Source organism: Ranitomeya imitator, chromosome 4 (assembly GCF_032444005.1).
Source record: "Ranitomeya imitator isolate aRanImi1 chromosome 4, aRanImi1.pri, whole genome shotgun sequence".
NCBI lineage: Eukaryota > Metazoa > Chordata > Amphibia > Anura > Dendrobatidae > Ranitomeya > Ranitomeya imitator.
Genome location: NC_091285.1, coordinates 210791221 through 210803991, shown reverse-complemented (window position 1 = coordinate 210803991; position 12771 = coordinate 210791221). Strand labels below are relative to the sequence as shown.

Here is a 12771-nt window from a genome sequence, read left to right as displayed (position 1 = left end):
TCACTCCCTTCTTTTGAGGTCCACACCATCAGGCTCTTTCGTCCCCTCTCCCTCAGAGTAGCAGTCATATAGCGGCCCCCAGGCTCACCCACCCACTTCCTGGACCATTTCTCTGCCTGGCTGCCGCACTTCAAATCCTCAAAACTACCAACCCTTATTCTGGGAGACTTCAACATTCCCACTAACAGCCCCACTTCCACATCTGCATCCCAGCTTCTATCACTAACCACTTCTCTAGGCCTCTCATAGCTCTCAACCTCTGAAAAACACAAAGACGGTAACACCCTGGACCTGGTCTTCGCCCGGCTCTGCTCAATCTCCTACCTAGATAACTCACCGCTTACCCTCTTTAACCACATTCTCTCCTTCACACTCACAAATCCTCGCCCACCACAGCACACTCCTACCTACCTACCATACATTCAGAAATCTACAAGCCAATAACCCTCATACACTTTCAGACTCCCTACACTCATCATTGTCCCCAATCTCTTCTTTTTCCTGTCCTGATCTGGCTGTACATCACTTCAATGACACTCTAAAGGTACCGTCACACACAGCGACGCTGCAGCGATACCGACAACGATCCGGATCGCTGCAGCGTCGCTGTTTGGTCGCTGGAGAGCTGTCACACAGACAGCTCTCCAGCGACCAACGATCCCGAGGTCCCCGGTAACCAGGGTAAACATCGGGTAACTAAGCGCAGGGCCGCGCTTAGTAACCCGATGTTTACCCTGGTTACCATCCTAAAAAGTAAAAAAACAAACGCTACATACTTACCTTCCGCTGTCTGTCCTCGGCGCTCTGCTTCTCTGGTCTGGCTGTGAGCGCCGGGCAGCCAGAAAGCAGAGCGGTGACGTCACCGCTCTGCTTTCCGGCTGACCGACGCTCACAGCCAGAGCAGGAGGAGTGCAGAGCACAGCGCTGGAGGACAGAGAGCGGTAGGTAAGTATGTAGTGTTTGTTTTTTTACTTTTAGGATGGTAACCAGGGTAAACATCGGGTTACTAAGCGCGGCCCTGCGCTTAGTTACCCGATGTTTACCCTGGTTACCAGCAAAGACATCGCTGAATCGGTGTCACACACGCCGATTCAGCGATGTCTACGGGGAGTCCAGCGACGAAATAAAGTTCTGGACTTTCTTCCCCGACCAGCGATCTCCCAGCAGGGGCCTGATCGCTGCTGCCTGTCACACTGGACGATATCGCTAGCGAGGACGCTGCAACGTCACGGATCGCTAGCGATATCGTCTAGTGTGACAGTACCTTTAGAAGCACCCTTGACCAAGTAGCTCCCCTCACCCTCACAACCTCCAAACACAGAGTGAAACAGCCCTGGCTCACATCGCAAACCCGATTTCTCCAGCGATGCTCTAGGTGTGCTGAACGCTTATGGAGGAAAACACGCACACCAGAAGACTTCATACACTTCAAATTTATGTTAAGGACCTATAACTGTGCCCTTCACATCGCAAAACAGACCTACTTCACCACCCTGAACTCCTCACTATCCAACAACCCCAAGAAACTTTTTGACACCTTTAACTCCCTCATCAGGCAAAAAGCACAAGCTCCTATCACAGACATTTGTGCTGATGACCTGGCCTCCCACTTTATAGAGAAAATAGACAATATCCATCAGGAAATCCACTCCCAATCACCAAGTTCAGAGACTCCTATCCGTCCCTGCATTTCCCCTGGCTCACTCTCCACATTCGATCCCATCACAGAAGAAGTTTCCAGGCTCCTCTCCTCTTCTCGTCCGACTACATGCTCCACCGACCCCATTCCCTCACACCTCCTCCAGTCTCTCTCCAGCCGTCACAACTCACCTAACTACAATCTTTAATCTCTCCCTCTGCTCTGGCATTTTCCCATCCTCCTTCAAACACTATCATTACTCCATTACTAAAGAAACCCATTCTCGACCCATCCTGCACAAACAACTACAGACCAGTCTCCAATCTCCCCTTCATCTCTAAACTCTTGGAGCGCCTGATATACTCCCGCCTTACCCATTACCTCTCCACTCACTCCCTCCTAGACCCTTCACAGTCCGGTTTCCGCCCCCTACATTTTGACAGAAACTGCACTCATCAAAGTGACCAGTGACCTTTTGACAGCAAAACGTAATGGTGACCACTCTCTACTCATTCTTCTCGACCTTTCTGCAGCTTTCGACACTGTTGACCAGGGGTGTCAAACTGCATTCCTCGAGGGCTGCAAACAGGTCATGTTTTCAGGATTTCCTTCTACTGCACAGGTGATAATTTAATCACCAACTCATTATTTGTGTAGGTGATTAAATTATCACCTGTGCAGTACAAAGAAATCCTGAAAACATGACCTGTTTGCAGCCCTCGAGGAATGCAGTTTGACACCCCTGCTGTTGACCATCCTCTCCTACTCTCTAGGCTCCAGTCACTAGGCATTAAGGACACTGCTCTCTCCTTGTTCTCCTATCTTTCTGACCACTCCTTCAGTGTTCTGTTCGCTGGCTCCACTTCATCTCCTCTTCCTCTCATTGTTGGGGTGCCTCAGGGCTCAGTCCTTGGCCCCCCATCTCTTCTCCCTCTACACGGCCCCAATTGGACAGGCCATCAGCAGATTTGGCTTTCAGTACCATCTTTATGCTGATGACACACAACTATACATGTCATCCCCTGACCTTTGCCCTGCTGTACTACAGAACGCCACTGACTGTCTGTCCGCAGTCTCTGACATCATGTCCGCTCTCTATCTGAAACTCAACCTCTCCAAAAGTGAACTTCTTCTGCTCCCACCATCTACTAACCTCACTAAATCTGACATTTCCCTCTCTGTGGGTAGCACCATAATAACACCCCGGCAGCAGGCGCGCTGTCTGGGTGTTATGTTTGACTCTGATCTCTCCTTCACATCCCATATACAATCTCTTGCCCGCTCGTGCCGCTTAGACCTAAAGAACATCTCTAGAATCCGCCTTTTTCTCACCATGGAAACACAAACCCTCACTGTCGCCCTTGATCCACTCCCGCCTGGACTACTGTAACGCTCTATTAATTGGCCTCCCCCTCACTCGACTTTCCCCTCTCCAGTCCATCCTTAAAGGGAACCTGTCACCCCGAAAATCGCGGGTGAGGTAAGCCCACCGGCATCAGGGGCTTATCTACAGCATTCTGTAATGATGTAGATAAGCCCCCGATGTTACCTGAAAAAGGAGAAAAAGACGTTATATTATACTCACCCAGGGGCGGTCCCGCTGCTGGTCAGGTCGGATGGGCGTCTCTGGTCCGCTGCGGCGCCTCCCATCTTCTTTCCATGACGTCCTCTTCTGATCTTCAGCCACGGCTCCGGCGCAGGCGTACTTTGCTCTGCCCTCTTGAGGGCAGAGGATAGTACTGCAGTGCGCAGGCGCCGGAAAGGTCAAAGGCCCGGCGCCTGCGCACTGCAGTACTTTGTCTGCCCTCAACAGGGCAGAGCAAAGTACGCCTGCGTCGGAGCCGTGGCTGAAGATCAGAAGAGGACGTCATGGAAAGAAGATGGGAGGCGCCGCAGCGGACCGGAGACGCCCATCCGACCTGACCAGCAGCGGGACCGCCCCTGGGTGAGTATAATCTAACGTCTTTTTCTCCTTTTTCAGGTAACATCGGGGGCTTACCTACAGCATTACAGAATGCTGTAGGTAAGCCCCTGATGCCGGTGGGCTTACCTCACCCGCGATTATCGGGGTGACAGGTGCCCTTTAATGCAGCAGCCAGGGTCGTCCATCTGGCTAGTCATTACTCAGATGCATCTGCTCTTTGCCAGTCGTTACACTGGCTGCCCATTCATTACAGGATACAATTCAAAGTACTTGTTCTCACCCACAAAGCTCTCCACAGTGAGCACCCCCTTACATCTACACCCTCATTTCCGTCTATCGGCCTAACAGACCACAGCGCTCTGCAAATGACTTTCGACTAACCTCTGCACTAATCCGTACCTCCCACTCCCGACTCCAAGACTTCTCCTGTGCTGCGGCAATCCTCTGGAATGCTCTACCTCAAGATATTAGGACCATCCACAATTTGCATAGTTTTAGGCGCTCGCTCAAAACACATTTGTTCAGAGCGGCCTATCACATTCCCTAATCAAAGTCATTTTATGTTTGTGCGTGTGTAGCCCATTCACTATCTCCATCTATCCCCCACCCCCTGAAGATGGCTGGACCATCATTGTAAATACATCATTGTAAATACACACCTGTGCTTTGTATCTCCCCCACCTCATTGTAGATTGTAAACTCTCACGAGCAGGGTCATCTTATTTCGCTTTAAATATTGTATTGTTAATGTTGTTACTTATGACTGTTGTGTTTGCAACTGTTAAACTGTAAAGAGATGTGGAATATGTTGGCGCTATATAAAGATTATAATTATTGTTCAACCACCACAACCCCCTTGTATACCAGACCAATGCCCTTCCCCCATAACCTCCCTCTCCAACATCACTGAAGGGGAGCTTAATTGTCTCCTCTCCAAATCACACCCCACCACTTGTGCACTAGACCCCATCCCATCTCTTCCCCAACCTCACCGCCACACTTATCCCATCCCTAACCCATCTCTTCAACCTATCACTAACTTCTGGTGCCTTCCCTTCAGCTTTCAAACATCAAACATGCCACAATCTTGCCTATCCTTAAAAAGACAACCCTAGACTCATCCGCTATGTCCAGCCCAATATCGCTGCTCTCGCTTCCACACTCCTGGAGCAGCACATCTACGATGAACTTTCCTCCCACCTCTTCTCTAACTTGTTGTTTGACAATCTACAATCTGGTTTCCATCCCCACAATTCCACTGAGACTGCCCTGACCAAAATTACTAATGACCTACTTACAGCCAAAGAACAATACTTTATACTCCTCCTTCTAGACCTGTCCTCTGCTTTCGACACAGTTGACCACTGCCTCCTACTACAGATCCTCTCCTCCTTTGGCAAGACCTCATCCTATCCTGGATCTCCTCTTACCTTCTCTCGCTTCCTCAAACTCAATGTGGACAAATCTGAACTCATCATCTTTCATCCATCTCACAGATCTTCCTTACCTGATCTATCACCGTTAATGACATCACGCTTTCCCCTGTACCAGAAGTCCGCTGCCTTGGAGTAACCCTTGACTCTGCCCTGTCCTTCAAACCGCACATCCAAGCTCTCTCCGCCTCTAGCTCAAAACTATCTCCAGTATCCATCCTTTCCTCAACCTATTAAAATGCTTGTCGATGCCCTCATCATCTCCCGCCTCAACTACTGCAACATCCATTTCTGTGGCCTCCCTGCTAACACTATCTTACCTCTCCAGTTCATCCTTAACTATGCGGCCCGAAAAATTCATGTCTCTCCTCGCTACTCCTCTGCTTCTCCCCTCTGCAAATCTCTTCACTGGCTCCCATTCCCTCAGTGTATCCAGTTCAAATTACAGTACTAATTCTGACCTACAAAGCCATGCATAACCTGTCTCCTCCATATATATCTGACCTAATCTGATATCTTCCCGCATGTAATCTCCGGTCCTCCCAAGACCTCCTTGTCTCTGCCACACTTATTCGCTCCTCACCTAATCGCCTCCATGACTTCTCCCGAATGTCCCCCATCCTTTGGAATTCTGTGCCCCAACACATCCGACTATCAACCACATTCGGATCCTTCAGACGGAACCTGAAAACCCATCTCTTCAAGAGAGCCTACAACCTGCAATGATCTCCGCTGCCTCCTCACCACTACCGGAGCTACCCCCTCACCAACACCGGAGCTGCTGCAACACCCAACCTATTGTCTCCTTCCCCACCATCCTGTAGAATGTAAGCCAGCAAGGGCAGGGTCTTCACCCCTCTGTATCAGTCTGTCATTGTTAGTTTGCTTACTGTAAGTGATGTCTGTAATTTGTATGTAACCCTTTCTCATGTACAGTGCCATGGAATCAATGGTGCTATATAAATAAATAATATTAAGTTGTTTTTGGTATGCACCTGTTCAAGACTAGTTCTTGATGTGCCCACCCCCACCACACACCTCAGGTAAACATGGAGTAAAGGTACCTTCACACATAACGATATCGTTAACGATATCGTTGCTTTTTGTGACGTAGCAACGATATCGTTAAGGAAATCGTAATGTGTGACAGCGACCAACGATGAGGCCCCTGCTGGGAGATCGTTGGTCGCTGAACAAAGTCCAGAACTTTATTTCGTCGCTGGATCTCCTGTGGACATCGCTGGATCGGCGTGTGTGACACCGATCCAGCGATGTCTTCACTGGTAACCAGGGTAAACATCGGGTAACTAAGCGCAGGGCTGCGCTTAGTAACCCGATGTTTACCCTGGTTACCAGCGTAAAAGTAAAAAAAAAAACAAACACTACATACTTACCTACCGCTGTCTGTCCCCGGCGCTGTGCTCTGCACTCCTCCTGTACTGGCTGTGAGCGTCGGTCAGCCGGAAAGCAGAGCGGTGACGTCACCGCTCTGCTTTCCGGCTGCCCGGCGCTCACAGCCAGACCAGAGAAGCAGAGCGCCGAGGACAGACAGCGGTAGGCAAGTATGTAGCGTTTGTTTTTTTACTTTTAGGATGGTAACCAGGGTAAACATCGGGTTACTAAGCGCGGCCCTGCGCTTAGTAACCCGATGTTTACCCTGGTTACCGGGGACCTCGGGATCGTTGGTCGCTGGAGAGCGGTCTGTGTGACAGCTCTCCAGCGACGCTGCAGCGATCCGGATCGTTGTCGGTATCGCTGCAGCATCGCTTAATGTGAAGGGGCCTTAAGAAACTATTAGTTAATTGGGGATGTTTGGTTCCATGTAGTTAGCATTCTGCACACTGTGGTTTCACAGATCGGTAATGCAGCACGTAAAGCACCTCTGTACAGAAGGATGAAGTAAGCTCACCGCATTGTGAGGCCATGACTTATCACTGCTTCACTGTATAATCACCCTGTAATTGATGCTGAGAGCTAATGACTACAATGAAAAGGACACTGAAGGTGCTCATAGGTTAAGTTTACTGTTGAGGACTGGTTTATTACTCCCCCGATGGCAGTCAAAAGAAAGGCTGCGCTATTCGCTTCCAACGTGTCTGATCATTTTGTTTCCGAATGCACTAAGCCGCATCCAAAGGTGTCAGCTAGTAGTTTACTCCACTCCGCCAATTGTGAACACGTATATGGCAGATCGGCCAAGAGCCATATAATGTGTAAGACCAGCTAACAGGGGAACCTCAGACGTCCGACTATTTCGATGCGGTGGACTCCGGGAAAATGGCTGCCGAGGGCGGTGCATGTGCAGATGGAGATCTCAGGAGATGAGATCTCAGTGCTGAGAACTCATGTTCCGAGATCTTAGTGCCTAGATCTCCATCTGCGCATGTGCCAAAAGCCATTTTGCCTGAGTCCACCACATAGGAAACCATGTAAGTGCGGGGGCTCTGGGCTTTCACAAAATGGCAGCAGAGCCCCAGCAGTACTGAACACCACAGCGGTACGCTGCAAATTCGAACACCCCCTCATCCCAGCCTGCGGCCTGCAGCAACGCTCCACTCTTGCCTCCTCCAGGTGTGAGTCTCAAAGCTTTTGGAAAGGACTGTATATGTGAAGGCAATCACCCCTTTCCCCAACCGTGTGATCGATCAGACCCCGCCTCTTCCCCAACCGTGTAATCGAAGAGGCGGGGTCTGATCTATCACACGGTTGGGGAAGAGGCGGGGTCTGATCGATCACACGGTTGGGGAAGAGGCGGGGTCTGATCGATCACACGGTTGGGGAAGAGGCGGGGTCTGATCGATCACACGGTTGGGGAAGAGGCGGGGTCTGATCGATCACACGGTTGGGGAAGAGGCGGGGTCTGATCGATCACACGGTTGGGGAAGAGGCGGGGTCTGATCGATCACACGGTTGGGGAAGAGGCGGGGTCTGATCGATCACACGGTTGGGGAAGAGGCGGGGTCTGATCGATCACACGGTTGGGGAAGAGGCGGGGTCTGATCGATCACACGGTTGGGGAAGAGGCGGGGTCTGATCGATCACACGGTTGGGGAAGAGGCGGGGTCTGATCGATCACACGGTTGGGGAAGAGGCGGGGTCTGATCGATCACACGGTTGGGGAAGAGGTGGGGTCTGATCGATCACACGGTTGGGGAAGAGGCGGGGTCTGATCGATCACACGGTTGGGGAAGAGGCGGGGTCTGATCGATCACACGGTTGGGGAAGAGGCTCGGTCTGATGGATCACACGGTTGGGGAAGAGGCTCGGTCTGATGGATCACACGGTTGGGGCAGAGGCGGGGTCTGATCGATCACACGGTTGGGGAAGAGGCTCGGTCTGATGGATCACACGGTTGGGGAAGAGGCTCGGTCTGATGGATCACACGGTTGGGGCAGAGGCGGGGTCTGATCGATCACACGGTTGGGGATCAGACCCCACCTCTTCCCCAACTGTGTGATCGATCAGACCCCGCCTCTTCCCCAACTGTGTGATCATACCCTGCCTCCTCATGCACCGACCCTTCCCCAAACATGATCATACCCTGCCTCTTCCACACACGCCGATAATTCCCTCCATGCGCATACATGTGATCACACCCTGCCGCCTCACGCGCAGACCCATCCCCGTGCGCCGCCTCTTCCCCATATGCCGCCTCACACGCAGACCCTTCCCCGCGCGCCGCCTCACGCGCAGACCCTGCCCCGCGCACAGACCACGCGCAGACCCTGCCCCACACGCAGACCCTTCCCCACGTGCAGACCGCGCGCCGCCTCACATGCAGACCCTTCCCCACGCGCAGACCCTGCCCCACGCGCAGACCCTGCCCCACGCGCAGACCCTGCCCCACGCGCAGACCCTGCCTCACACGCAGACCCTGCCCCACACGCAGACCCTTCCAGGCTGCCGTACACCCACTCCATGTCAGGCTGTGCCCTCGCCCAGGGATTTTCTCCCCGCGAAGCCGCTGGAGGGCGCGCTGCCCCTGGTGCCTGTGGGTGTGGCCCGCAGAGCATTGAATGAGTGGAGTCCGTATGAGCGGCCACACACATCAGATACGCGGAAACCGTGCAGAAAGGACGAGACCCATTCATACACCGACTCCCGAGGCGACACAGACCAGGCCGCTCCTGCAACCGGCGGCTACCATGGTGGATAGAAGCGGAGGGCGGAGCGCTCCCGGCTTCCTCCGGTCACACGGCATGGTCGGCCCCGGCTATGAGGCCGGATGGGCGCGCACTGCGTTACCTTAACGATCCTGCGGGGTAACCCGGTCATCCTGTCTTTTAGTGAGTGCAGCCTCGACTCTCTGCGTGCCGCCGGATCCTCCTGTCACGCACAAGTGAAAATGCGACGTCCGTTTCCGAGTACGTCATGACGGCGCCCCGGTGACTCATGGGAGTTGTAGTTTCGTGAGCTCTGTGCTGCCCAGTTACTGATGACGTCATGAGGCCGAGGGCTGGCAGTGTGTCCTGCAGTCAGTACTATGCGGTAGCGCAGCCTCCTCTTATCACTATAATGTGCACTGCAGCCTATGGTGTTCTGGTAATACAGGGTCACAGGCTGACAGAGTTTTCCCACCTTATGCTCATGTTCCTTAAATACTTAATAGTGCCAACATATGCCACAGCAGTGTCGCCTCTTCTAAGTTGATGTGGGAAGGTCCAAATGCTGACACTTTATTGACCCTTCAGTATAGGATCAGTAACTGCCAGGAGTGGGATACAGTGGTGTGATGCGGGGGTCGCAGGTGGAAATTCCATGGGAATTTTGGTTAATATGATCAGAACATATCCCAAGGGAAACTTCAGTGAGCCCTGAGCAAGGGGGGAGGGGGACACGAACACTATGGGGCCTGTGAGATGGGTGGGCCCGGGACCTGCGCAGGCGGTTGAAGTAAAGTCAAATCACTGCACTCATCCAATTCGAATACATTTTGCTGAAGTGAACATTTTATTAGGGATGTGAAGATGGAGACGAAACAACAGGGCAATAATTTTAACGTTTCGGCCACACGGTGGCCTTGATCACAATAAAGTGCCTTTTTGGTTGTTCCTATTCCGTCATGTGATATTAAGATATTCTACTATATTCAAAAGTGATACACCAAATAATATCCCTACCAAGGTCATGAAGGAAAGTATAACAAAACCGAAAAAAACCTTCACATAAGGACCAAATAATAAAATATAAATACAATCTTTATTGAAAAAATACATAAACAAACATACATAAAATAGGACAGTAACCACTGGTGCAGGAGAGAAACACAGTGGGACCCATATATGGACCAACCTCACAGGGGCAGTATAACAATAGCTAAAACAGGCTAACTGTAATTAACAGGTACATGCATACGTCTCAATGATATGTACACAATAAATAACAACTCCATTACACAGTGTAAATAGATATAGATGGAGACAAGTGCCTAAAGAAATAGCGCTATGAGACATACACATGAATAGGAGGAACCCGGGACCCACCACACCCGTTGCCTAGTTCCGATTGGTCATGACCATAATATAACCCTACTCTGGCCAGTACCCAACCACCCCTGGACGAAGCATTTCAATGCGAAACGCGCGTCGGGTGTGGTGGGTCCCGGGTTCCTCCTCCTGGTAATTATACTGACACCTTTTGCAGTACTGCTCACATGTTTCGTTAGGCTGCTTCATGGATGTATTCATGTGTATGTCTCATAGCGCTATTTCTTTAGGCACTTGTCTCCATCTATATCTATTTACACTGTGTAATGGAGTTGTTATTTATTGTGTACATATCACTGAGACGTATGCATGTACCTGTTAATTACTATTTTATGTATGTTTGTTTATGTATTTTTTTCAATAAAGATTGTATTTATATTTTATTATTTGGTCCTTATGTGAAGGTTTTTTTCGGTTTTGTTATATTCAAAAGTGGAGACGGCCCCAATTTCCCCCAAGTTATGAATGCAAGGCCTGTACTCCAATATACGATTATCCGGGACGGTGTATATATGGTTCTATGCCATCTACCATACACAAGGTTGGCTTAGTTTGTCTGTATGCCGTTTGGCCCACAGGAACCGGAACAAGAAAAGGGGGGGGGGGGAGTTGTGGGAGCGGGGAATTCCGCGTTGTGTATACCCACTCGCAAAGGGTGGATGTGACTGCTTAAATATCCATTGGTAGCGCAGTGTGGGACGCGATCCGGGACCCTGGAGCCCGCGTTGGTGGTCAGGTGGGAGGTGCCCAGGTGGGAGGTGCTGACACAGACCGTGTCTTGGCGGTGAAGGCGGTGGCTCCATGCCCCCCCCCCCTGCTTTAAACTGAATGAAGTACTTAGGCTATGTGCCCAGGTTGCGGATTTGCCTGCGGATCTGCAGCAGTTTTCCATGCATTGTACAGTACCATGTAAGCCTATGGAAAACCAAATCCGCTGTGCACATGCTGCGGAAAATTCCGCCCTGAAACGCTGCAGTTTATTTTCTGCAGCATGTCAATTCTTTGTGCAGATTCCGCAGCGTTTTACACCTGTTCCATAATTGGAATCCGCAGGTGTAAAAACGCAGGTGAAATCTGCACAAAAAACTGATTTTTCTGAATCTGCGCGGAAAAATCCGCACACGAATCCGCAACGTGTGCACCTACTCTTACCTTATTGTTATTATTACCTTTCCCCATTTCCCGCTGGCTCTTCGGCGTCTCCTGACTCTCTGTGAAGTCTCAGGGAGTCAGAATAGGCTGAAGACACCGGAGCTGAGGAGATGGGAGCTGCACCCAGCGGGGAATGAGGAAACGTAAGTATTTGATTATTTTTTATGTATGGAGCATGATATGGGCTCCATTATCTTTATGGAGCATTATATGGGGCCCATTCTGTATGAATTAATATATGGGGCCCATTATTCTGTGTTATTATTATTATTATTATTATTATTATTATTTATTATTACAGTGCCATTTATTCCATGGTGCTTTACATGTGAGGAGGGGTATACATAATAAAAACAAGTACAATAATCTTGAACAATACAAGTCACAACTGGTACAGGAGGAGAGAGGACCCTGCCCGCGAAGGCTCACCATCTACAAGGGATGGAGCATTATATGGGGCCCGTTATTCTGTATGGAGCAATATATGGGGCCCATTATTCTGTATGGAGCAATATATGGGGCCCATTATTCTGTATGGAGCATTATATCGGGCTCATTATTCTGTATGGAGCATTATATTGGGCCCATTATTCTGTATGAAGAATATAGGGCTCATTATTCTGTATGGAGCATTATATGGGGCCCATTATTCTGTATGGAGCAATATAGGGGGCCCATTATTCTGTATGGAGCAATATATGGGGCCCATTATTCTGTATGGAGCAATATATGGGGCCCATTATTCTGTATGGAGCAATATGACTGGGCAGTTAACTTACAGGGTTACAGTCTGTTTAGAAAGGATCGTAAAAATCGGAGAGGAGGAGGGGTTTGTCTCTATGTAAAGTCTTGTCTAAAGTCCACTTTAAGGGAGGATATTAGCGAAGGGAATGAGGATGTCGAGTCCATATGGGTTGAAATTCATGGAGGGAAAAATGGTAACAAAATTCTCATTGGGGTCTGTTACAAACCCCCAAATATAACAGAAAGCATGGAAAGTCTACTTCTAAAGCAGATAGATGAAGCTGCAACCCATAATGAGGTCCTGGTTATGGGGGACTTTAACTACCCGGATATTAACTGGGAAACAGAAACCTGTGAAACCCATAATGGCAACAGGTTTCTGCTAATAACCAA

At 50.2% G+C, this 12771-nt stretch overlaps 1 protein-coding gene across 1 annotated transcript in view; it reads right to left on the bottom strand.

Moving 5' to 3' along the window:
* Positions 1–9358, bottom strand: part of UBE2N (ubiquitin conjugating enzyme E2 N) — a 43318-nt gene extending 33960 nt beyond the window's left edge. Inside the window, exon 1 of the mRNA XM_069764358.1 lies at positions 9242–9358. Coding sequence (XP_069620459.1) covers positions 9242–9271 — 30 coding nt within the window. The 5' untranslated portion in view covers positions 9272–9358. The remainder of the gene's footprint in view (positions 1–9241) is intronic.
* Positions 9359–12771: the final 3413 nt, after the last annotated feature.